The sequence below is a fragment of the Syngnathus leptorhynchus genome, chromosome 11 (genome assembly GCF_054491065.1).
Source record: "Syngnathus leptorhynchus isolate UIUO chromosome 11, UIUO_Slep, whole genome shotgun sequence".
In the NCBI taxonomy this organism is placed as follows: domain Eukaryota; kingdom Metazoa; phylum Chordata; class Actinopteri; order Syngnathiformes; family Syngnathidae; genus Syngnathus; species Syngnathus leptorhynchus.
Genome location: NC_141205.1, coordinates 6,848,337 through 6,870,847, shown reverse-complemented (window position 1 = coordinate 6,870,847; position 22,511 = coordinate 6,848,337). Strand labels below are relative to the sequence as shown.

The following is a 22,511-nucleotide window of genomic DNA, read 5'->3' as shown; positions in this document are numbered from 1 at the left end:
GAGTTTAGTCTAGTCAAGATAGGGTGTACTTTCACGAGCAAAACACGGAGTTTCTCAAGAAGAGACTATAATCCTGCCATCTTAAATTTACTGTCCATTACGATTTCACGAGTATTTGAGGGGAAGCAGATAAACAACATGACAACACTGCTGCTCGTAAATATCCTGACAGCCATTATGAGGAAGTCAACTCAAAATGTGTTATTTGTATTTTTACCTCGAAATCAAAATCACATTTTACAAAGAACAATCTTAAGGGTTTGGGCCAAAATTAGGAAAACATAAATTCGGCCTGATTGGTTAAAATCTTAGGACCGTTTCATCCTCCACCCACAACAAAGGCATGAAGACATCCAAGGTTTTGCAATAGAGGAGCAGAGAAGATGAAGGGAGAGGAAAAGTTTTCCAATTTGCCATGTTGCAAACATAGAAGGGGGCCCCAGCTGTGCTTGCTTGTTAAATAAACCATTTCAACAGAGTTTGGAGGAACTGCGCACGATGGAGAAATGATAGAAAAGAAAGAGCTTGCGGATTGCAAATAAGGATTAATATGGCACTTACAATGGTTTGAATAGCACCAATGGAACTCAATATGTGGTTTAAGATTCTTTTTTTTCTATCAAGCGTTTATCATAGAATGGATAATTCTTCCTGAATGTGTAAAACTTCTGTTTTGATGCCATATTGTGATGTAGGCCTAAACTGACACAATGGATCGACAGCGCCTCTGCTGGTTGCAGACATGTAGTGCAATCTAACTTTGCTTTTCAATACAAGGAAGCAATAATCAATTCCAAACATTTGGTCATTGTCTCAACAATCAATTAAGCAATTATAACTCATATCCATAGTGTATAGGTCTACATAAGTATGTGTAACAAAAACCCAGAAGGAGACTTAACATCAAGCATGTCACTGTGTGTGACGTTGGTTGCCAAAGGAATTAGGATTTTTTTTTTTTTACAGGTCAGCTCTGAGCACAAAGTAGATCTAAACAAGCCATAGTGGTACCGAAAGGCACAACCTCTTAACAAGGTCGAGTAATCACAAAAGCGCTTAATTAAGAACATCTCGGATGTCTGGCTAAGATTTAGCTACGTCTGAAGCCCAAAGCTGTAATCAACCAAGACAGATATTTGTGTTAAGCTCAGCATCGGAACCCCGAGGAAGACGACTCTGGCGTCTTAAACTTCCACATGAGGACAACATAAAATTTAGTGGGGGGAGAGTAAGGATGGTAAATTTAAGAGAACCCCAAGGTGTGATACTCAATTATCAACAGTCAGTTTAGACAAATCCCTCCGCCATGCTACCATTGCAAGTGCGCACGCTCTTACGGAGCTGCATAGGGAGAACGATGACAATTAAGCCTACTTAGTATGCCGCTCAAGGGAAACATTAAAGGAGATTATACAAAATTCTTCTGTGCCTTTTCACAAGATCAGTGCGAGATTCAAGTTTGTATGTGTGACGCAGGAGCGCCGAGATTCTTTAGAATGTTTACCATGCATTCTGAATTTGAAAGAATTCTTTCTTTTTTTTTTAATGGCATTTTCATTCAAACATTTTTCACACACCAATTGTAATTAAACCAAGGAATGAGTTGGTTGATTCACTGATCAAACAACTATTATGTATTTTACAGTTCAGATTCCTATAAAGAAAAACAAGTTGAGGTAGAAGTACTAAAACAGGTGAACATGTGCATTAAAACAATTACAGAAGGATGAATTATGTCCACCAGTCAACAATCAACAATTACTCGTGCAATTATTCAAATGATGTCCTAATGTGCTGTTGATATTTGGATTACATTACTAAGCTACGCAGGCAAAGTAACAAACATCACACAAGCGGTGCCCGTGTTACACTGCCGCGAAAAAATTTGAAAACCATCCTCATTTTCATTGTTCCATTCAGACAGATAATACATACCATAATGATACGAGGTTTTATCAGGTGCTGAATCGCCGCAACCTGTCAGATGTGTACGCTTCGATTTTAGCGAATGCTCATCTACAAAGGCCACCACTCTGCTCCCTCACACAACTGCCACTGAAAATATGGACGTCGGGCGAGCGAAAATACCACTGAAGAGTAAAATGGATGACAATGAAAGTATGAGATGTGTGGGCCGGAGCTTAAAGTAGAACATATTTTACTGGTAGAAGCGTTTCAATTCTCTATAGGGGAAAGAAATCATCTCTTAACAAAATCATGTGATGATTACAAAACAAATTGCCGCTGTCTTGAATTAATTGGCCACATACTGCACATGGCGCAATGTCAGCATTCTGTCTTGCTCTCTAGGCAGTGAAAGACCACAACAATGAGAGGTGAGTATGCTACAAGCCTTGTAAAGAAGAAAAATGTCTCCGCCGCCATTTGGGCGTATTTGGGTCCGGATGATAAAACGGAGCCTGACAACAAAGCAGAGGCCATTCGTCTCGGAAACCTGCCACCAAAGAAGCCAACACATTACGCTGCTCCTGTGCTCCAATTCAAATGCTGCAACAAAAGAAACTAGAGCTGAAATACATCATACGGCACTAAAATGTGTTTTAGGATATTTCAGAATTTTTCTACAAATCCTCAGAGTTGCAGGTGAGCAAGATCAGATCTCAGTTGACTTGAAGTACGGGCCAGACTGGTCACGATCCAATCACAGGGCACAGATGGACACATTTACCGTAATTTTTGGACTATAAACCGCACCCGAATATAAACCGCACCAGCTAGAATTTGTGGAAAATACTGTTTTATTCATGTATAATCCGCATTGGACTATAAACTGTAGGTGTTTTAATGTTTAATTTCCATATATAAGAGAATATGCACAAATCGTAAGATACCATAAAAATCATGAAAAATCCATAGATAAATCAGAGCCGCAAAATACGGTACATATTTATTTTTATTGAAATCATACTTTATCTAGTTTGTATATACAGTGGAGCCTTAGTTTTCGAACACAATCCGTTCCAGAAGGCTGTTCGAGAAGTAAATCGTTCGAATTTTGAATAATATTTTTCCATTACAAATAATGGAAAAAAAATGTAATCCGTTACAAGACAAAAAAAACTGTGTTTTTTAAGCATTTTTTCATTTGCGCATTTTTGTCCGATCGCGCAACTGCAGCACACCGCCAAACGCGCAACCGTAGCGCGCCGCCGACCGCAGAACTGCACCGCGCTGGTCGCATTATTTTGACAGAGCGGTCGCTAAAATTTAGAAAATATTTTTAAAGTCCTTATATACTTTCCAAAATTGAAGTGGACCTAAGTGCGCAGGGAGCTTAATTTGGTCTGATCGCACAACCGCCCGCAGTGCGCCGGCCGGGCGCTCACTGTCGCATTGCATTAGGAGCGTCTTTGTGTTTTAGGATGGCTTTCTCTCTCTCTGTACCAGAAAAATCTCGAATTTTTTGTTCGAATACCAGTTTGTTCAAGAACCGTGACGTTCGAAAACCGAGACTCCACTGTATATTGTTTTTAAAGGGACCAAACATTCATTTTAGAAGAAACCAGCTGTCAATAAGTTTAAAGGTAAACACTACCATTACCCAGAGGTACAATTTATCGACTAAAGTAATGAATGTATTCAATTGCCAAGGTAAGTCCATTCGATCTTCTTTAAAATTTCAGTCCTACTTGATACAAACCACGTTAGCAAACAAATGCTTTTAGCGGTAAACTGTCTTGTTAAGAAATCAATTTACAATGCTTTCCATTAAGTGCAACTACACTGAAGCGCTTTAATGAAGTATGAATAAAATATGTATGCATGCGAGTATGAATTATGATGGTGCAATGTAGTATTTTACAGTGATAGAAAATATTACATCCATGGCTCGCTCCATGGACTTCTTTAATCTTCATCTTAAACTGTGAAGAATTTGATGATACTTAGCGCAATAATGTGTCTGGATTTCAATGAGCTTCGCTTGTTATTTTCCTGCCACTGACCAAAAGACTGGATTACATAGCAGCTACTTTACAGCGTCGCATTCGATATTTGACCACAGAACAAGCTGAGATATGCACAATTGGAAGTGCATTTTCCACATGCACTTTCAATTTGAGTGAGCCCGACTAAGCTGCCAAATGCATTCCGTTTGCCATCTTGCTTAGAGTTGTCAGCAAACTGTCAAATGGGAACCTTTTGGCCATGTGATGTTGGCCACCCCGTTGATCTTCGAAGCAAATGTTACAAGTGAGGCCACATAGGGATAATGAATATTACGTTTGTGAAAAGAGGCAGTAAATGTACTGTAGAGTTTAATTTAGTAAGCAGACAAAATTTGGCTGGGGTGTTTTTGCAATGACATTGTGTCATATGGTGAAGCAATCTGAATTCCTTCATTAGGGCCCTTTCCCACTAAGCCCCCAATTAGCAGAGTTTTCGGAACAATCTGAGACTGTTCGCCGAGGTCTCCTCTGTGAAACAAAGGGCAGTTTAGACCCAATTAAACCAAAGGGCTTGCTGGTGACCTGGGGCCTGGCTACACTACTAAGAGTCTTTGGTGGTTCGGCACATGGCAAAACAACTCCATGCAAGACAGAAGAAAAAAAAGAAAAAAGACTTAATCCTTGAATCTGATTTATCACGTTTGAGAAAGGTTAACATGACCAGGCTGGCAAGGGGGTTGGTATTCAGTTGATGGGAAATAATGACTCAAATATAATAAAATTATTCAGGCGGAAAAAACACATTTCACAATGCTGTATTTAAAATAAAATAAAAAACATTTCAGTCACAGTGACCTTAAACCAGGGGTGTTAAACTCTGGCACACAAGCCAAATTTGGAAAAGCAAGATTAATTGTTAAAAGAGCATGCACTACTTAGATACAACCAGCAGAGGCGCTGTAGATTCAGTCACAACTACTTTGTAGCAATGATGGGAATTTGAGCTACACACTCCAATATGGTGCAAATCTTCCAGGCAGCATTCAAACAATACTGGCAAGGGAACAGAAGTTCAGGGTTGAAGCCATCTCGTGGAATAACAAAGTTAGCAAAATTGCCAGTGAAGTTAGCACCTCAGTATGAATGCAAGATGTCAACTATGTTTCCATGTATTTATTTATTTATTTATTTATTTATTTATTTATTTATTTATTTATTTGGGCCCTCAGGTCTGACTGTCTTTCTGTCGGCTGTCATTATTGCTAATTAATTAGTAAAACGTTGTGAAACGGATTATTCTTGACATAAATATTCAACTGCAAAAGTGATTCTCAACGTGATATTTAAGGCATGCTGACATGAGGGAATTTGTATTGTACAATTGCTACGCAGTGGGCATATGATGTCAATTCAGCATCATTATGACACGATGTTGAATTGGGTATTTAAAATAAAAATAAGGTTTTAAAGACAGATGAACAGATTGTTAATTATCCCTATAGGCAAAGTATTGATAAATGTCTACATCTACTTCTACAAGTGAGATTTGTAAGCTTGTTACAGACTTGTTGGTGGTTGCAGGCTACATTCAAGGTGGTAATTGAGCTACATTTTGTCGAATGCAACAACAAGACTTCAAAGATTTTTGGCTGGACAATGAATCTCATAAAATCCAGCTAGTGATTTAAAACAGACAAGCCTTGAAAGACCTCCAGAATTAAATATCACAACCAAAAACTAATTAGTTTTAGAAGAGCTTTGTATTTATTCATTAAAATGTTGAATAAAGACATAGCTCAATGTTAAAAGCAACAAATTCCACTTTTCAACTGAACAGAATTTAGATTTTTCTCTTGCCATCGCAGCGAGGTGTGCGTGAGTAAGATTGGGAGGTTTTAATGGCTTCCAGAAGTTGTTCCAGACTGTGAAGGTGTGCAAGGTCAGTTGCTGGAAGAAGGGAGGGGACTCTTTTAGTCTGTAGATGGCAACGCAAAAGTCATACTGGTTCCAGTGGAAAGTCTATTATTGAATCTATTGAAAATGAGAGCGGATTTCATTTGATATTCTAAAATATATTGACAAATTATTTGAATTTATGATGAAAAATCTGGAATCCTCCTTGTTTTCACAGCAGCATTTCAAGAAGGTTCTTCCAAAACAGAAATCTCAGATTATACTAAAAACTGTGAAGAAAAAGACTTTAATGCAAATTATTACTGTGGACCCTGAAGATAGGAGCTAAGGTTCAAGGTCCCCAGTTTGAGACCTCTGATTTTGACATACCACCACCACTCACTGGCATTAAAAATACACACACATCAAGTGCTACTTAAAAGCAAGAGCTCCTGGGGCCTGTGCCATCATTTTCTCAATGAATGTCAGTGCCTCCTCTCACTAAAAGAAGAAGGATGACTGTGACACTGCAATATTCACATTTGGCCCAAATAAAAGTCTGATTTTAATTGTTGCCTCAACCTGGAGCAAGCAGTCCTGCACCGTGAGTAAAAAAATAAAAAATAAAAAAAGCAGCAGGTGATAAGGAATGCATAACAGGGTCGCTTACCATCAACAGCCCTGGATGGTGAAACGACTTCCGAGCTGTGCAACATTCCCAAGACGAGCAATCCTGCTGCCAGCACGTTGGCCGCTGTGCGCAACATTGTTGTGGTTTATCCGAAGAGAAAATTAGTCATCAATCGCCTCTTGGAGCTGTCACGCTGGTTGGTTGCAGACAGGCGAGAAGATGCTCCTCGCAGGGCATCCACTGCCGCTGCGTGCGAAACAGCGCGCTGAGTGTCAAGGCTCAAGGCTTCCGCCTCGGTCTTCACCCAGCCAGTCCGGGGCTGCCTCGGGGGCTCCCCGGATGCATGGACAGCCCGGCCACCCTCTCGAAGGCTAGCGGGCGCAGCTAGCCTGGATTTTGCGCTCGAGTTGGAGCCGGCAGCTCGTCCGGGGTGGATGAGGGTGATCGGGTGTGCTTTTCGTTCTGCAGAGGAGGCGAGTGGAGTGCGTCAAGAAGCTGGTGGCAGATTGGGATGGATCACTTTGCCGGTCGCCTCTGTCGCCGCTGGCTACAGATTGACGAGCTGGAGGTTCCGAGCGCCGTCAGCCAGCGGTCTGATGAGTGACGTCGGCTGGCCTTCCTCCTCTTCTTCTTCCTCCTCCTCTTCCTCCTCCTCCTCTTCTTCCTCCTCCTCTTCTTCCTCCTCCTCCTCCGATCTCCCCCTCGGTACCATCCATATGCATTCTTCGAATTGTATATTGCACAGGTCGGTGCGTGTGCGTGTGTGGGGGTGGGGGGGGGGGGGGGATTACGGTAATTTTCCGGAAAGTTTACGGAGATTTTGGGTGATTTCATGGAACGGTATACAAAAGGTAAACAATCCATATTCAAATTTATATAGATTATAGAAACGATGAAACAAATAAAATATTAACACATGACAGTTCCATGTATTTTTTTGTATGCAGACCGATGTCAAATTTAAAACATTTTACTGAGCAATCAATTCCCCCATTAAATAACCAAATCCTGAATGGTGAGTTAAATATTACTCTTCCTCCGCCCTCACCCATCCATTTCAAAACTCTGAACTCCTCATCCAGCAAATTAGTTGTTCATTCATATATAATCACAAATTCCTTTGAATGTTGAGCTGAGAGATAATTCATTTCTCCCAAGTTGCTCATTCATAGCCATTCCTGATTTAGCTCATTTGCACATACCCTATTTCACTAAATATTGATTCAAACCATTACAACATCAAACTGTGACATTTATCACAACGTATTTTTCAGTCCACAAATTCCCACTGTAATTTGAATTTTCCAAGCCCATAAGTCCAAATCGATAGAGACATTTTCTATTTTGACGTCTCCTCCAGGCACATTCCTCAATCAATCAAAGAAATTGACATATTGTACGGCACCTTTTTTATATATATATATATTCCCCCAAAAATAAAATTCAATTAATTCTGCAGCAACTGAGTTTATCAGCGTTTTACCATTCGCTCGAAACAGAACGTGCAGTTTTAACAGTATTGTCTTCAAATATGTATTCATGACATCATCTTGGTGATGAGGAAGATAATGATGATGATGCCATCTGAACCGTTTTAATTGGAAAATAATGCTATCACGGCAGTAGGTAGATATACGCAGTATAATTGAAGAGGAAAAAATAATTGTTCCGTCACTGGCATAGATTAATGAAGAGGAAACATGATAATTTCCAGACAAATTTCATTTCACGCTCCTGAAACACTTCCCTGAGGGAAGCAGAGTGAAGACAATGTTCTATGAATGTGATGATGGTGACGTTGCAAGTCTGATGGTTTTGTAAATGTCCTGTAGTGAGGGAAGGATGCTCGAGAGACGTTCTGTATACTTTTTTCACATGCCCGAGAGATTCCTATCCTGAGCAGTTTCTTTTCCAGTGTGAAGAAATGACACGTTGCCCTGTATTGCTGTATAAGTTGCTCGCAAAAAAATCAGACTATGCGTGTACCAATAGTGTGAACACAATCGCTTATTTATGGTTAGATTCTCTTTAGGCACAAACTACACGTGCAAATATGCTCAAGATCTGTGAAAAGCGGGCCAACAGCGACATCTACAGGTTTTACAATATCAATGTTGAAAGGAACAAAGGGTTCTTTCTTTGTGTGAGGGGGCTGGAGAGTTGGGTGGGGGAAATACTGTAACTCACCACCAAAATGAGTTTTTGGTCTCCAGCCCACCACTTTACCGTGGCCAGTTATTCTATCACACAAAGAAAAATGACAAGCTTATGTAGGCATTTTCACTTTCTCGTCACATTCTTGACTTTGTTTTTTTTCTCAGGCATTGGCTTGCTTATTTTAGTACTTTCATTGGTGCTTGCAAATGTGGTCATGCCAGATGTTTTTGCCCGATCTGACCGTACTCAAACAGAAATGCAGTGGAAGAGACAGGAAAGCTGCATTTACACACTGTGCAATGGAAACATACTGATCAAATAAATTAAATCATACGATAAAAGAATAGTTGTACTTTTGGTTTCTTGCTTTACACTGCCACAGTTTTATTTATCTGATTTAAATGTTCCGTTGTATTGATTGTAATGTACTGTGGTGCACCAAGGGCTTATTTCAAGATAAATCGGGTATCAATTGAATCATTTTGTACCTTTGTCACAAACACAGAATTCAGTTATGACGAAACACTTTTTTCTAAGTACTGTATTTCTTTGTTTGAACCCGAACCGACATAAGCAGTAAATATTTTTTAGCGTATACAATTCACCAGCAGAGAGCAGCAAAACCCAAGTTGTGCTGAACGAGTGCAACTCAGACATCAACAGAATAGTCAATCAGCTTTTGAATATTGTAGCAGTCTTTTGTTGTTCAAAATGTAGAAGCAATTGGAACGTACATTTTAGAAAAGAGGCAAAAGCCCTCTTTTCATAATCAGCAATCTTAAAAAAGTCTTTCTTTTCGTAAATGTCAAAACAATGAGAACATTCAAAGTTCAGAAAATTCAAAGAGCAAATCTCGCATCACAGTGTAAGTAATACTTGCAAAAAATCATTATAAAATAATCAATCCAAGAAATGCATACATCTCTACTTCCTCGTACCATTAAATGCCTCTTCTAATTCATCTTTGAGCTAATTTATCTTTCATGAGTAGCTGCGGCGTATTGATTTGTGCCTCTGCAGCATCATGTTGTAACATGATACTTTTATCTGAGGGGAATAGCTCAGTGCCCTTTTGCGCAACCTATACTGCATCATGCAGTCTTTTGCCCCCCTAGCTCGCGAAAAAGGAAAATTTAAATCATAGTCATGCAGCCCAGCATTAATGCCATACAGAATGATATAAAGATGTTGTTATTTTTCCCAGAGATGACTTAAGGCAGCATTTGACTTAGAATAAACACTTGTTCCTAGCATTCACTTAGCAAAGGTGTGTGACTTGACTGTATATTACAGACATCTTAAACCCAGAAGTCCACTATTCCCATTGGGAAATCACAAGCGGGCAAAAGTGTTCATGTTGAATTGCACTGCTAGATATTATCCTCTGGCCCGCTCTACTGGACCACTTGTCCAGGATGGAAACGTGAAAACACCATTCATCTGGCTTATGTCATGACTGGGACGAGTATTTCATCTGTCATTCTCTCATCCACGACGCACCTCCACCCACTTTGTTGTAGCTGTGATAGAAGCCAGGAACAATTTGTTGAATGCAGACAATCAACAAAGAGCCCCCCACCCCAGCTTTATATGGTGTTTACCAAAAGCATAGTAATTGGAAAAGATAGATCCAGACAGTCACTTTATTGACCCCCCCCCCCCCCCCCATCCCCTCCACTAACTAGATCCACAAGTGTGCCTGCTGTAAGCAAGCACATGCATAAATCTCTAAACGGCTTCATGATTTGGAGCAACACCATGGCTCATGTTGTACACTCTCTCTTTCTCCCGCCCTTCCCCGCTCCTCCCCTCCTTTGCCTCTGAGCCAGATGGATTATCTCATCAATCAAAGTTCCTGGAATCACATCCTGTGTGTGCGCGTCCCACCGAGGCAGTTACTCTCTCATGCACCGCAGCCATTTTGCAAGGAATGCAAACTAATGCTGGAAAATATTTTTTTTTTACTATTCATACCTATCCATCTGCTCATTGTGAAGGGGGGGGGACACACAGGAAACCGCTAATCTTACGCCGGCACGAAAGTGTGCACTTTGAGCAGACTGCAATTTGAATGTTTCTGTATAACAGCAGGAGTGACTCAGATTGAAAAATAATCAGTAAAGAAAGTAATCATGGTAGTTTGGAAATAGGGGAAGGAGCAAATACAGTAAAACCTCAAATGGCCCTCATGTAACTCTAAACACTTTTTTCATTCTTTCTTTTTGCCAACGGGTATTTCAAACAATGGGCTGATCAGCGAAGATTGTGGGGAATGAAAAAAAAAAAGACGAAAGCAAGGTGGCACTTTTGGGCAGGTTAAATAGTGGCAATTGTGTGCTAACGCATCAAAAATATGTTAATAATTGTAAAATAATTGTAAACTTAACCACACCTCAGGTATAAGTAGGTGTGCGCACTTTTGCAACTTTGTTATCTTCACTTAAAAGGATTCAATTTTTTTCCAATTGCATCAAACATGTTTCTGGTTAAGATTTGAGGTGGCTAATCTTTGTCTCATTGTTTTATTTCACAAAGCCTAGCATTTGAGCAGGGGTGTGTAGACTGTATAGCCCTTGTAGATGGAAGCATTAAGGGAAAAAAAGTGGCCAATGGGTAATTCATTTTTACGCTTTAGAATATTTGCTTAGGTTTTGTTTTTAACATACACATTGAGTATTGTTAAATTAATTTTACACTTGTAAGACAATTAAAAATAGTCTGAAATGTTTATTATGCTAGCACAATGATAGTTTGACCTTGGAACTAATTAGTTACATCTCCATTATTATTTCAAAAGCGATTGTATTCAACCAGAGCAACACCACTGTATTGCACAGATGCATAAGATAGAAATAATTTATAGCAAAGCTTTTAAACTCGATGTATAACAGAGGAAGGAAAATAGCTATTGGCTCAACCCTCAAACCGTCTTTTCAGCATTGGCTTTGTTTTCGTGAAGCTGAAAAAGTCAAATTTGTCCTTTGTCTTAATGAGACAAGAATAGCAACGTCGGAAATGTCAGCATTGCAGTTCAAAGATCTTGACCCCCCCCCCACTCCGTTTGTGGTTGACAGAGTGAAGGGAGGAAGCTTGACCGTGTTTCCTTGTTGCACTCTTGTCTCCCTCTCCTCTTCTTCCTTGAAGCCAGCAATTATGCAGCGGGATATGCTGATAACACCTAAAGAATTCCAGGCATGCACAAACAGCCCATCCCCCATCCGCTTAGCTTCTCTCTCTCCCCTTTGCCTGCCCTTGCCCCCTTCCTTTCCCTTCCTCCCTCCCTTCTTCCTTCGCTGGGATTTTCTTTCTGCCTTCCCAAATCCACCGCTCATGTTACTTGCAGTTAGACTAAATAGTCCGCTTCACAGATTCCTGAAACTCAAAAGGATTATTTTGAAGAAAGTTATTTATTTATTTTTTTAGCTTGTCTTTGTCTTGTGTTGTTTTCCCCGAAACATTAAATCACATTTTGCAAAATGTAACCCTGATTGGATATTTTTCTTTTTAAGACAAAGTTTAATGTTGCCATCGCCCTGACAATTAAGGAAGATTGTTGTCACATGTACTAAACAGCCATTACTTGCCATAAATTCCTGCAACTCAATGTTGCTGTCTGCCTCTTGGCATGTCTGCGAATATTCTCCTTGTTATTGCATCACTTTGGGCGGGACGGGGCATATGTTCTTGGCAATGTTACTCTTGTGTGGTATTTTCTTATATGAATGATAACAGTCTTCACTATGGTCCTAATGCCTTGAAAATAGTTTTTTTCTCTTCACCTGACTAACACCTTTGAACTATAAAACTCTTGTTTTGTGCTGTAAGAAATGTCAGGAGTAAAATGAAATGAACAAAACCGGAGATTATGTTGGAATTCCTCCTTGTGCAAACAAACACATGCAAATACTGTATTTGTACACAAGCTGGTTACTATTCTCCTTCTACAACAAACCTTCTCAAACTTCCTCTTTCACACTTGCCTTCCAAAACACATTCCAGCCACAGGGAAGGCTTGAGTGATTGTGTGTGTGTGTGAGTGAGTGTGTGCACGCGTGTGGTCTGGTGGGCAGACTTGTAACCCGACTACTCTGGTGTGAAGCCAGCACATCCATCACTTTATCGGTGCACTGCTGGCACACATCTCCAACGCGCCATACTTACTGCATGGGAAACGCAAATTGCACCTCGCTATTGATTCGACTGCAGATGTTTCTCATTAAAATGCAACTTCATCTAAATATTAAGATACCTTGAAACAAAAGCAGATGTTTAGTGGTTGGCACACTTTTGGATGCTTTGTTGAACAGAAAAAAAAAAGAACTCCGTGGTCTGTTTACGATTAATTACGGCAACATACACAACATGCGACGTACTTTGTTTTTTTTCTTCTTGAAATATGATTTTGATTTATTTTAATACATTGTTAAAATGAGACTTAAAACAATGCTTTACAATATTGATTATCGTGCCAGTTTAAGGTTGGAATAAAAATATTCCTGTAGTTGAACTATTTGAAAAATATCCAGCGCCCCAGAATGATTTGTGTATGATTTGGAAGTTCACATGAAGTTTTTGAAATAGTTTGCAAAAAACATTCCCCAATTTCATTTTATTTCTACGCCAGTGAACTCTGCGTTCTTTCATGCGCTTTCCACTCATTTGACCTTGAACCCCAACTTGACAGTCTCACTAGCCACACATGAACTTGTTGAACTGTTCCACGGCAGTTTTGTTCGATTTACACACACACACACACACACACACACACACACACACACACACACACACACACACACACACACACACACACACACACACACACACACTCGCAAGCTTCCCTTCCTCCCACCCAAACAATAGTCCACTTTGATCACCAAGGTTCACGCCTACAGAATCAACACTTTGCGCGGCCTTTCCTGTGCATATGCATTTGTCCTTGAGGTTGATGGCCGCAAAATGTGGGAGTTGAAATTGTGCTGGCTGGACTGATTGGAGACAAAATGCAAATTTTCATTTCAATCAGAACAAAATAACTACAAAAAAAATACCGAGTTACTTTACTGTAGTTCTTTATCTCAACAGCAATAAGTATGGATTCCCAAACCAGAAAACTCAGTTTGGAGGGGGCGTGGTTCCATAGCAACGAGCCTGTTGATGCGCAAACAATGTTGATGTCAAAGAGGCGACTTGTGCTTGACTTATAAATTGTGCTCAGTGCAGCAATGTCATTGGTGTGTTCCAGAGCACACAGATGATAAACAACGCGCACACACTCATGCACATGTTGAATTGAAGGAATCACAAGCCAACAAAAACTGCTTACATGGCAAAACTGTACTCATCAAACGTTGCATTGTCGGGGGCGTGGACATGGAAATGTGTTGGCCCATCAGCAGATCAGGCAGTTTAGGATGCCAGTGGGCTTTTTATGAACGCTATAAATTGGTGGTATGGAATGATTGAAATGCTTTTTGAATGAGGTTATTTAGTTTCTATAAAAGCCGGATTGGTTATATTTCTTCATTATGCAAATGTTCCGCGTCAAACTTAAGGTGTAAAAAAGGCTGCAGGGTTTTGCGTCATGCCCAGCATTTATGGAAGAACTAATTTAAGCATAAAATAATGTTCCGCAGATATAATTCCCCCATCTCCTGCTTTTAGCGTCTCGGTTCTGCGTATTTCATATTCATATGGCGCCGTCATGATGTCATAAAAGACGCTATGATGTGATGCGGATGGAACATATGATTATTTTAAATTGCTTTCTGGGTCAAACTAGCAACGAGTCTTTACAATGCAGTGAATTAATTGCCTTGTGGTGATTCATTTGAATGCCACTGCATTTTAGGCATCAGGTTTCAGCCGCCATCTGCCCAGGGATTCATTTCTCAGCCAATCTGGAGCAACAGGAGAAAGTGAAAAGACATTTAAATATAGAAGTAAAAGTATATTCCAGAGTCTCTGACAAAAGCATCTTGAATACGATGGGAAAGGTGACTTCAGGACATTCACGAGCCAACGCTAAGTCTTTTAGGTTTAGTACCCTGTACGTGTGTGTGCGTGCGCATTTGTGTGTGTCTGATGTTTAACAACCTTTCTCTGTGACCTTCACAGGAAACTACAGGGCATCATTAGAGTTGGCACCAGATGCACTCAACCACATTCCTCCTCTAAAAAAAAAAAACTTTTTTTAATGATCATTCTCATGATAAATGTGTAATGAGAGTGGAAAAATACAACAAAATGACATGATGTTGCTCAAATAAACAAGGAAAACATCCACATAGCTTTAGCCTCCCAGTCTGCTAGGCATTGCTAACATTAACCTTACACAAATGGTGCAGCAGCACATGTAGGCAGACAATTTAAATGCACTCGTCTTTATCGTTGGCAAAAAAAACAACAACTCATATTTGTGCTGTACTGCTGGAGTGAGAGGAGTTGACATGTCTCAATGAACAGTAAATCTGACTGTTTTACACTGCCCTCGGGTGGCATGGTGGGCACACCAATAAAATTAGTACAATGGCGATTCAATTGATGCAATAAGACATAATCTATTATTTTGAAAAAAAAAATGTTTAAAAATTGTTAACACCTTTCAAGCTCCCATGAGCTGTTTCACTGTGAAAATGCTTTGCATCCAATTTGTGCTGTATAAACAATTGCTAAAAGAAGTTGGAATGGCACCTGGTTCATTTAAGGTGACAGGAGATGGAATCATATGAGTGACCTTTGGCTATCAATTGCTCGCATTCATTGCACAAGAGCTTGGACGTCAAGTTACATCATTGTCCTACTTCGCTCACACACAAACATGCATATTTCAGTTGAAGTGAAGTGCAGCAATGTACTCGGAGCGTATTTCTCGGGTGACAATCTCGAATGTTCATGATCTTAGTTTGTGACACCTATTTTTTTTTTTTTACTGGTTTAACTTAAAGGGAAGAAAAGAGCAAGTCAGCCTGCAAAATAGTGCTTTAAAACCGCAATAAAAGAAATTATAGTGACAAAGGAAAGCCCCGTGAGTAACACCGTAATAACCGAAGCACGATGTAGCGAGGGAACACTGTAATCCCACCTTGTGCTGCAAGGGAACCCACCTGGGAGCAGCACTACCCACCCCTTCCCGATCTCGGCCCTCCCCTGTCCCCAGCTCTCTTCTCTCCCTCCTCCGGCCGCGTCCCGTAGCAGCAGCACCACTCGCAGTCAAGCAGCGGGACTCCAGGCACTACTTCCCCAGCTGCTGACGTCAGCTGGCAGCCTGGGCAGTGCTCGCCGCTCCGGACATAGCGCCGAGAAAAAATGCTGCTCTCCGTACCGCCAAGGGCAGGAATCAACGCGTACAGCGGCTTTAACAGCAGAAACAGCAAAAAGGTAAATTCTCTCTGGCTTTTTTACCATTTTGACTTGACTTCAGCTTGCGGGGTAACACGCCCGCCCGCGCGCGCGTCGCCACGGAGAGGCTGGTGACAGCGGGTTGGCTGCAGTGTCCTTGAGAGGCCACTTTAATTTAACTTTTGCACTTTAGCGGACCGCCGACATTATTCACAGCTGTCCGGGTCCGAACCGGTCGATCGCGGGATGGCGTTTAGTGGCGGCCGTGTCTAGTCTTGTGTTTACAGTATGCGTGAGGTTGCTACACGGGCGCGATGTGGACAAGGATTTGACGCTCTTGTGGGGGGAAAAAAAGTCCCCGGCGCAGAGCAACTTGTGTGCATGCGCCGTGCGTGAAAGTGGGAGCTAGCGCGCGAGTTTAACTCGATCGCAAACAAATATACTTCTCTTTTCACCTTCTTTCCATCTAATGTTACAACCCGACTAAGTTGGCAAACTTTGTTTTCCGTGCGTTTCCCTTGTGGAAGTGGAATATGCCCCACCCCTTTGGGGAAAAAAGCCCACGGTGACTGCTTTATTCCCAGAATTGAGAATCCCGTGGATACTGTTTACATTGTCACATTTTGAAACCAGTTTGAAGACGCCCACTCAAAAAAAAAAAACCCCAGCAGTCACGACGTTCGTGTTGAAACGTAATTGAAAGCCGAGCTGTTTCTGTTTGATAGATTCTTGTGGAGTCTTTGAATCATTTCCCCTTGAGCCAGAGGCTGTTCACATCCTGTCTCCGTCGACCATACTTTTTTTTTGGAGGGGGGGGGGGGGAAATCCCCTTATAATACATGCATCCTAGCATGTACACGCTTATGTACAGTGACATTTTGTCTTCCTGTGATAGAGGCCAACGCCTGGCTCATGTCAACATTTGCGTCTGCGTGAGCATTAGGTTTCAATTGTCTTCTTCTTCCCCTCCACACACACGCGCAATATATTGGACTGAATATTCGTCACTGTGAGACTTGTTAACTCTTAAATCTTCTTTCCCTAAATGATTAAAGTGGATTATTTTCAGATTTTCATTGTCACTTATTGTTTAAAAATAGCTGCTTTGTAGTCGAACGCATTGAAGAACGGGGTCATTTACTTGCCAGATCACTTCTTCCACAGTTTCCTGCTTGTAATATTGCACATTCGGTTTTTGAACAGCAGTAAAGCCATCCTAAAACACAAAGACGCTCCTAAAGCAATGCGACAGTGAGCGCCTGGCGCGCTGCGGGCAGTTGCGCGATCGGACCAAATTAAGCTCCCTGCGCACTGAGGTCCACTTGAATGTTGGAAAGTCCATTAGTACTTTAAAAATATTTTCTAAATTTTAACGACCGCTCTGTCACAATAATGCGATCAGCGCGGTGCAGTTGCGCGGTCGGCGGCGCGCTACGATTGCGCGTTCGGCGGTGCGCTGCAGTTGCGAGATCTGACAAAATTAAACTTCCTGCGCACTGAGGTCCGCTTAAATTTTGGAAAGTACATCAGGACTTTAAAAATATGTTCTAAATTTCAGCGGCCGCTCTGTCACAATAATGCGACCAGCGCGGTGCAGTTGCACGGTCGGCGACGCGCTACGGTTGCGCGTTCGGCGGTGCGCTGCAGTTGCACGATCGGACAAAAATGCGCAAATAAAAAAATGTTTTTTTTTTTTGCCTTGGAACGAATTAAAAAAATGTTTCCATTATTTGTAATGGGAAAACATGATTCGGAATTCGAATGATTCACTTCTCGAACAGCCTTCTGGAACGGATTGTGTTCGAAAACCAAGGCTCCACTAGATGTACTAATCGCTGCAGCTAACTGAGCAGTTGTGACCTTCTTATTTGTGCATACACCTGTGGGTTCACTCTCCTGCCCCCTGGTGTCCAAGGTGCACATACCTTTATACCACAAACTGTTCAATTCTATTTACTCTGTGTTACTACGTTTCTATAAAATACTATCCTATGAAGTGCTATTCTTATTAAAAAAAAGAAGCTTGCTGGAGTTTTATGGGCGCATGGAATTGATTGTCATTTCAATTTATTTCAGTGGGGGGAAGATTTGGTATTGTCTTGAGTTACAAGCATAGTATTGAAACAATTTAATCTTATTCTTGACTTTTGATTACATCTGTCAGCGCCTTTCCTCAAGAGTTGTTTGACAACACAGTGCCGCATATGGCTAAGCTTTTGCGTCGGAGTCAGGCTGTGCTGACTGGAGAAAATCCTTCTTGATGTGGAGGTCTGATGAATGCGACATGGTCAATCAGACTGCGGTCATATTTCAAAACATCACATCTCGTCGACAACGTACTATAAGAAAATGGACCGGGCCCAAATTAATAAAAATCAGATGTGCTGTTCAGTCTGCCATGATAAAATCTGTGGGTAAAAAAAGCCCATTTGGGATAATGCCACTTAATAACAATATCAATGTTAGCAAGTAATTTCTTTTGCTTTGAACTAACATTGGCGGAGTCAACAGAAAGCGAAGCTGCTTTTTGAGTGGTGACGAGTTACTTAAGGTTTATTGTTAATCAAATGTTATTCCTCACCATCAGATTTGGACAGCAAATCTGAAACGGGACAATTAAAACAACAGAGCAGATTGTTCAAAACACAGATGCTCTTGACGCACGTGCTTTCATGAAAAACACTATGAATGGCGCCGCGATTCGTCAGCACAGATAAGAGTCCGTGTCAACAATCAAAGTGCTGTTATTGCCGACTTACTTTGAAGATAGTGTTGCGTCATAATTTCTGTAAAAGAGGCTGAAAGCCACTTGGGCCATGTTCAATATATGTACAGTCAACAGAAGTATGCATAAGGACAGTTTTTCAAGTCATAATCTGGATGTTTATGTTGATGGCCATGTGACTCATGTTTCAAAGTGTTTCTTGTTCTGAATATAAATTGATGTAGCTAACGATCTTACGGCGTGGCCGCTATTGAGACGCAAACACATAAGAGTGGGCGGCATTTAAGTACCCCAAGCACGTATGTAGCGTGACATAGAAAATAGAAAAGGTTATATGAATATTTTGTTTCTTCTACGCATTACGTGACCCCCGTGGGCATAGAAAATGGCAGAGATGATATACTGCAGTATGATGCAGCAGGATGCTAACGCTAATGTGTAGGATCCAGCACATAAAACAGTGATGCATTACGACAACTGTTATTGCGCCAAGGCACCCATTTTACACAAGATAAATCTCCAGGAATATTACCAAGCAATAATTAATAATGATGTCATCTTAATTTACTGACAAATGGAAAAATCACTAGAGGGGTCGGACTTGTATCGGAATACCGCCAAGCTAGGTTTGGAACTAATGTGGTATATCAATGCAGACACAATTGAAAGATTATTTGGGAGACCCCTTTTATCTTTATAAACCTCCTCACAGTCGAACAAATCTCAAGGATTCGGAATAGGCCAAACATTGAAAATAGAAGCATTTGTTAGAATCTCCAAACCTCCTTTGGCCTACTTAGTGAAGAAAAGGTTCAGCAAAAGGTCGGGCGACTGTGTAAATGTCCCCCCCTCCCATCGCCTTCGTCGAGTTTCCCTCCGCTGCTCACATTCTGCCATATCTGAGTCGCACAATTACACAAAATAAATGTCTGAACACAAAATAAACACAAAGAGGGGTGAGAAAAGCTCTTTGTGTGTGTGTGGGGGGGGGGGGGGGCGGCGATTAGAGAGCCCGGCAGCTCCAAGGTGTTTGGTTTCTGTTGAGCGCAAAGCCGCCGGCTCCTCCCCTGACTCAGCACCTCGTTTCCTCCTTCGAATAAATAGAATTAATGTTCTCAAATTAAATTTGGTCATTTTCCACGTAAGGCTTCCTGAGAGGAAAAATAACAGGAGACGGGCTGTCGCCTCTCAAGGTACCACAGGTCTCGCTCGCTCAAGGCCTCGTCCAACGACTTGTTTATGTTCTTTTCAGTCAGACGTTCATTCTCATCTCGCGATGAGCTCATTGGAAAAAAATGTCAATGTCTATTACGGCGACTTAATTGTCCAGATGAGCTAACAGACATTCAACAGCATCACAACACAACTAAATTCCGTCGTCAAACTGAATATGATAGACTCTTAAAAAAAAAAAAAAAAGCTCACACAGCAGAGCCTTTTAACTTTAAACTTTTAAAGGCTCATTGAGTCATTTTACTCGAGCTGGGTTCCTTCTGCCTTGCACTCCACCCTGTAATGAGCAAAGTCCTTTTCATCTATGCACCTCTCTTTTTTTGCACGAGTGCCATTTTAATTTAATGATGACATTTAACATGTAAAATACCTTGTAATTTTATGGCACTACTTTGTGAAGCGTCTAAGCAGTGTTTTTTTTCTATCAAGATGCTCTACAAATATTTACAAGCGCTTATTTATTTGTTTAAATCTTTTTAATGTCTCTTCAGGTAATCAAAAGGCTTATTATTATCTTAAACATTAATAAAAAGGTTAAGGTGGGAATTTTTCAAAAACAATAGCCTTATCATTTCCATCCAAGACTAAAAATAGTAGAAAGACATGCACTTGCATGTTTGGGCATGCACTACTTTGGTGCAACGGTTATTTAGCAAAGTGAGTCTAGTCGTCACGATATTAATTCAAGTCTAAATTCGCATATTATATACAAGCGAGTTTCATCAGGCCCACATGGATAATAAGAACAGGAATGAACGGCTAGATGTTTATACGGGAAGAGGATAGCGTAGGAGTGAAAGGGGTCATCTGAATGCCCCCCCTCCCCCAATATCTAATTACCACACAGTGTGCTATATTGTATCATCTTATCATATTGTTAGTCTATAGACCATAGTCCCTGTCCCGATCTTGGTCTAATACTGGAGGGCTGAAATCAAGGCAAGGTGAACTTCAGAGGTAGTCCCCCCCCCAATTTTTGCACTACAGCCAACACTGTCAAAACAATCTCTGCACACGGTGCTAGCAAAATTAAAAAATAAAAATAAAATGGGTCCAGTCACACATGGCTTGTTGTGGTGGTTTTAAACATTTGTAACATGTACATTTGCATATTTTAAGGTTGAGAATTGGAGTTACGGGTTAGATGGTTCTCTTGGTCACAGTAAATATCGACTTAAGTGCTTATTAAGCTAATTAGCACGGCACAAAGGAGCAGCTCTGTGTTCTCGATTGTTATTCGGGTTGTGAGTTACTGTACTGCCATGTACAAGATTTCTGACATTTAAAAAAAAAAAAAATGGGGGTGGTACATTTAGTAGTTCTACAACAAAGTAGCCAAAGACATTTGATCTCATTTAAACTGTAGATTTAATTGTACAACGCTATATGGGAATCTCTTATAAATATTCTGCATTTGACTCTAACCTATTTTTTCCCACCTCAAACATCAATCAACCCCAAAATAAAATCTTCCAGTTTGTATTGTATTTGCGTCAAGGCAGTTCTCATGCTCATTGATCAAAGTTGTCAGCTCTCATGAAACAGCTAATTTTAAACGGCAGGTTTGGACATAATTTGTGACGTTACAAATATTTGCAAGTTAGTTCTGCTCCAATATTCAAGTTCGCACAATGGAATGTCAAAGCTTGGAGCTTTTAGTGACTAAATACTTGATGTTAGATTTATATGAATGCAGGATACAGCATGTCTCAAATCCATGTGTAGCTTTTGAAGTTGTTGCTGTGCGCTCAAAAAGAAAGCATCTATTACTGTACTATATATATCTATATCTATATCTCTCTCTCTCTCTCTCTCTCTCTCTCTCTCTCTATATATATATATATATATATATATATATATATATATATAGAGAGAGAGAGAGAGAGAGAGAGAGAGAGATATAGAGATATAGAGATATATATATAGATATAGATAGATAGATAGATAGATAGATAGATAGATAGATAGATAGATAGATAGATAGATAGATAGATAGATAGATAGATAGATAGATAGATAGATAGATAGATAGATAGATAGATAGATAGATAGATAGATAGATAGATAGATAGATAGATAGATAGATAGATAGATAGATAGATAGATAGATAGATAGATAGATAGATAGATAGATAGATAGATAGATAGATAGATAGATAGATAGATAGATAGATAGATAGATAGATAGATAGATAGATAGATAGATAGATAGATAGATAGATAGATAGATAGATAGATAGATAGATAGATAGATAGATAGATAGATAGATAGATAGATAGATAGATAGATAGATAGATAGATAGATAGATAGATAGATAGATAGATAGATAGATAGATAGATAGATAGATAGATAGATAGATAGATAGATAGATAGATAGATAGATAGATAGATAGATAGATAGATAGATAGATAGATAGATAGATAGATAGATAGATCGATCGATCGATAGATCTTGTTAGATGGTCCAGATGTACCCAATGACGTGTTGGTGAGAGCATAGAGAAGTAGAAGGGGGTAGCAAACAGCTATCTGGTCCATCCTGGATCAAATTTCAACAAGGCACACAGGGGCTGTTTGTGCACTTAGACCAGAAATGCTTCCTCTCTTTGTCTGCGAGACATTT

At 40.3% G+C, this 22,511-nt stretch overlaps 2 protein-coding genes across 4 annotated transcripts in view; one reads left to right on the top strand and one right to left on the bottom strand.

Moving 5' to 3' along the window:
- The window catches only part of LOC147049155 (low-density lipoprotein receptor-related protein 1-like), a 63,189-nt gene extending 56,122 nt beyond the window's left edge, over positions 1–7,067 (bottom strand). Inside the window, exon 1 of the mRNA XM_085924892.1 lies at positions 6,472–7,067. Coding sequence (XP_085781018.1) covers positions 6,472–6,568 — 97 coding nt within the window. The 5' untranslated portion in view covers positions 6,569–7,067. The remainder of the gene's footprint in view (positions 1–6,471) is intronic.
- Positions 7,068–15,822: 8,755 nt separating this feature from the next.
- The window catches only part of LOC147049154 (RNA-binding motif, single-stranded-interacting protein 2-like), a 24,863-nt gene continuing 18,174 nt past the window's right edge, over positions 15,823–22,511 (top strand). For 2 of the 3 annotated variants that reach the window (XM_085923272.1, XM_085923270.1), the window contains exon 1: positions 15,823–15,966. In XM_085923272.1, the coding sequence (XP_085779398.1) occupies positions 15,895–15,966 (72 nt within the window). In that variant the 5' untranslated portion in view covers positions 15,823–15,894. The remainder of the gene's footprint in view (positions 15,967–22,511) is intronic. The other variant, XM_085923271.1, reaches the window with a different exon arrangement.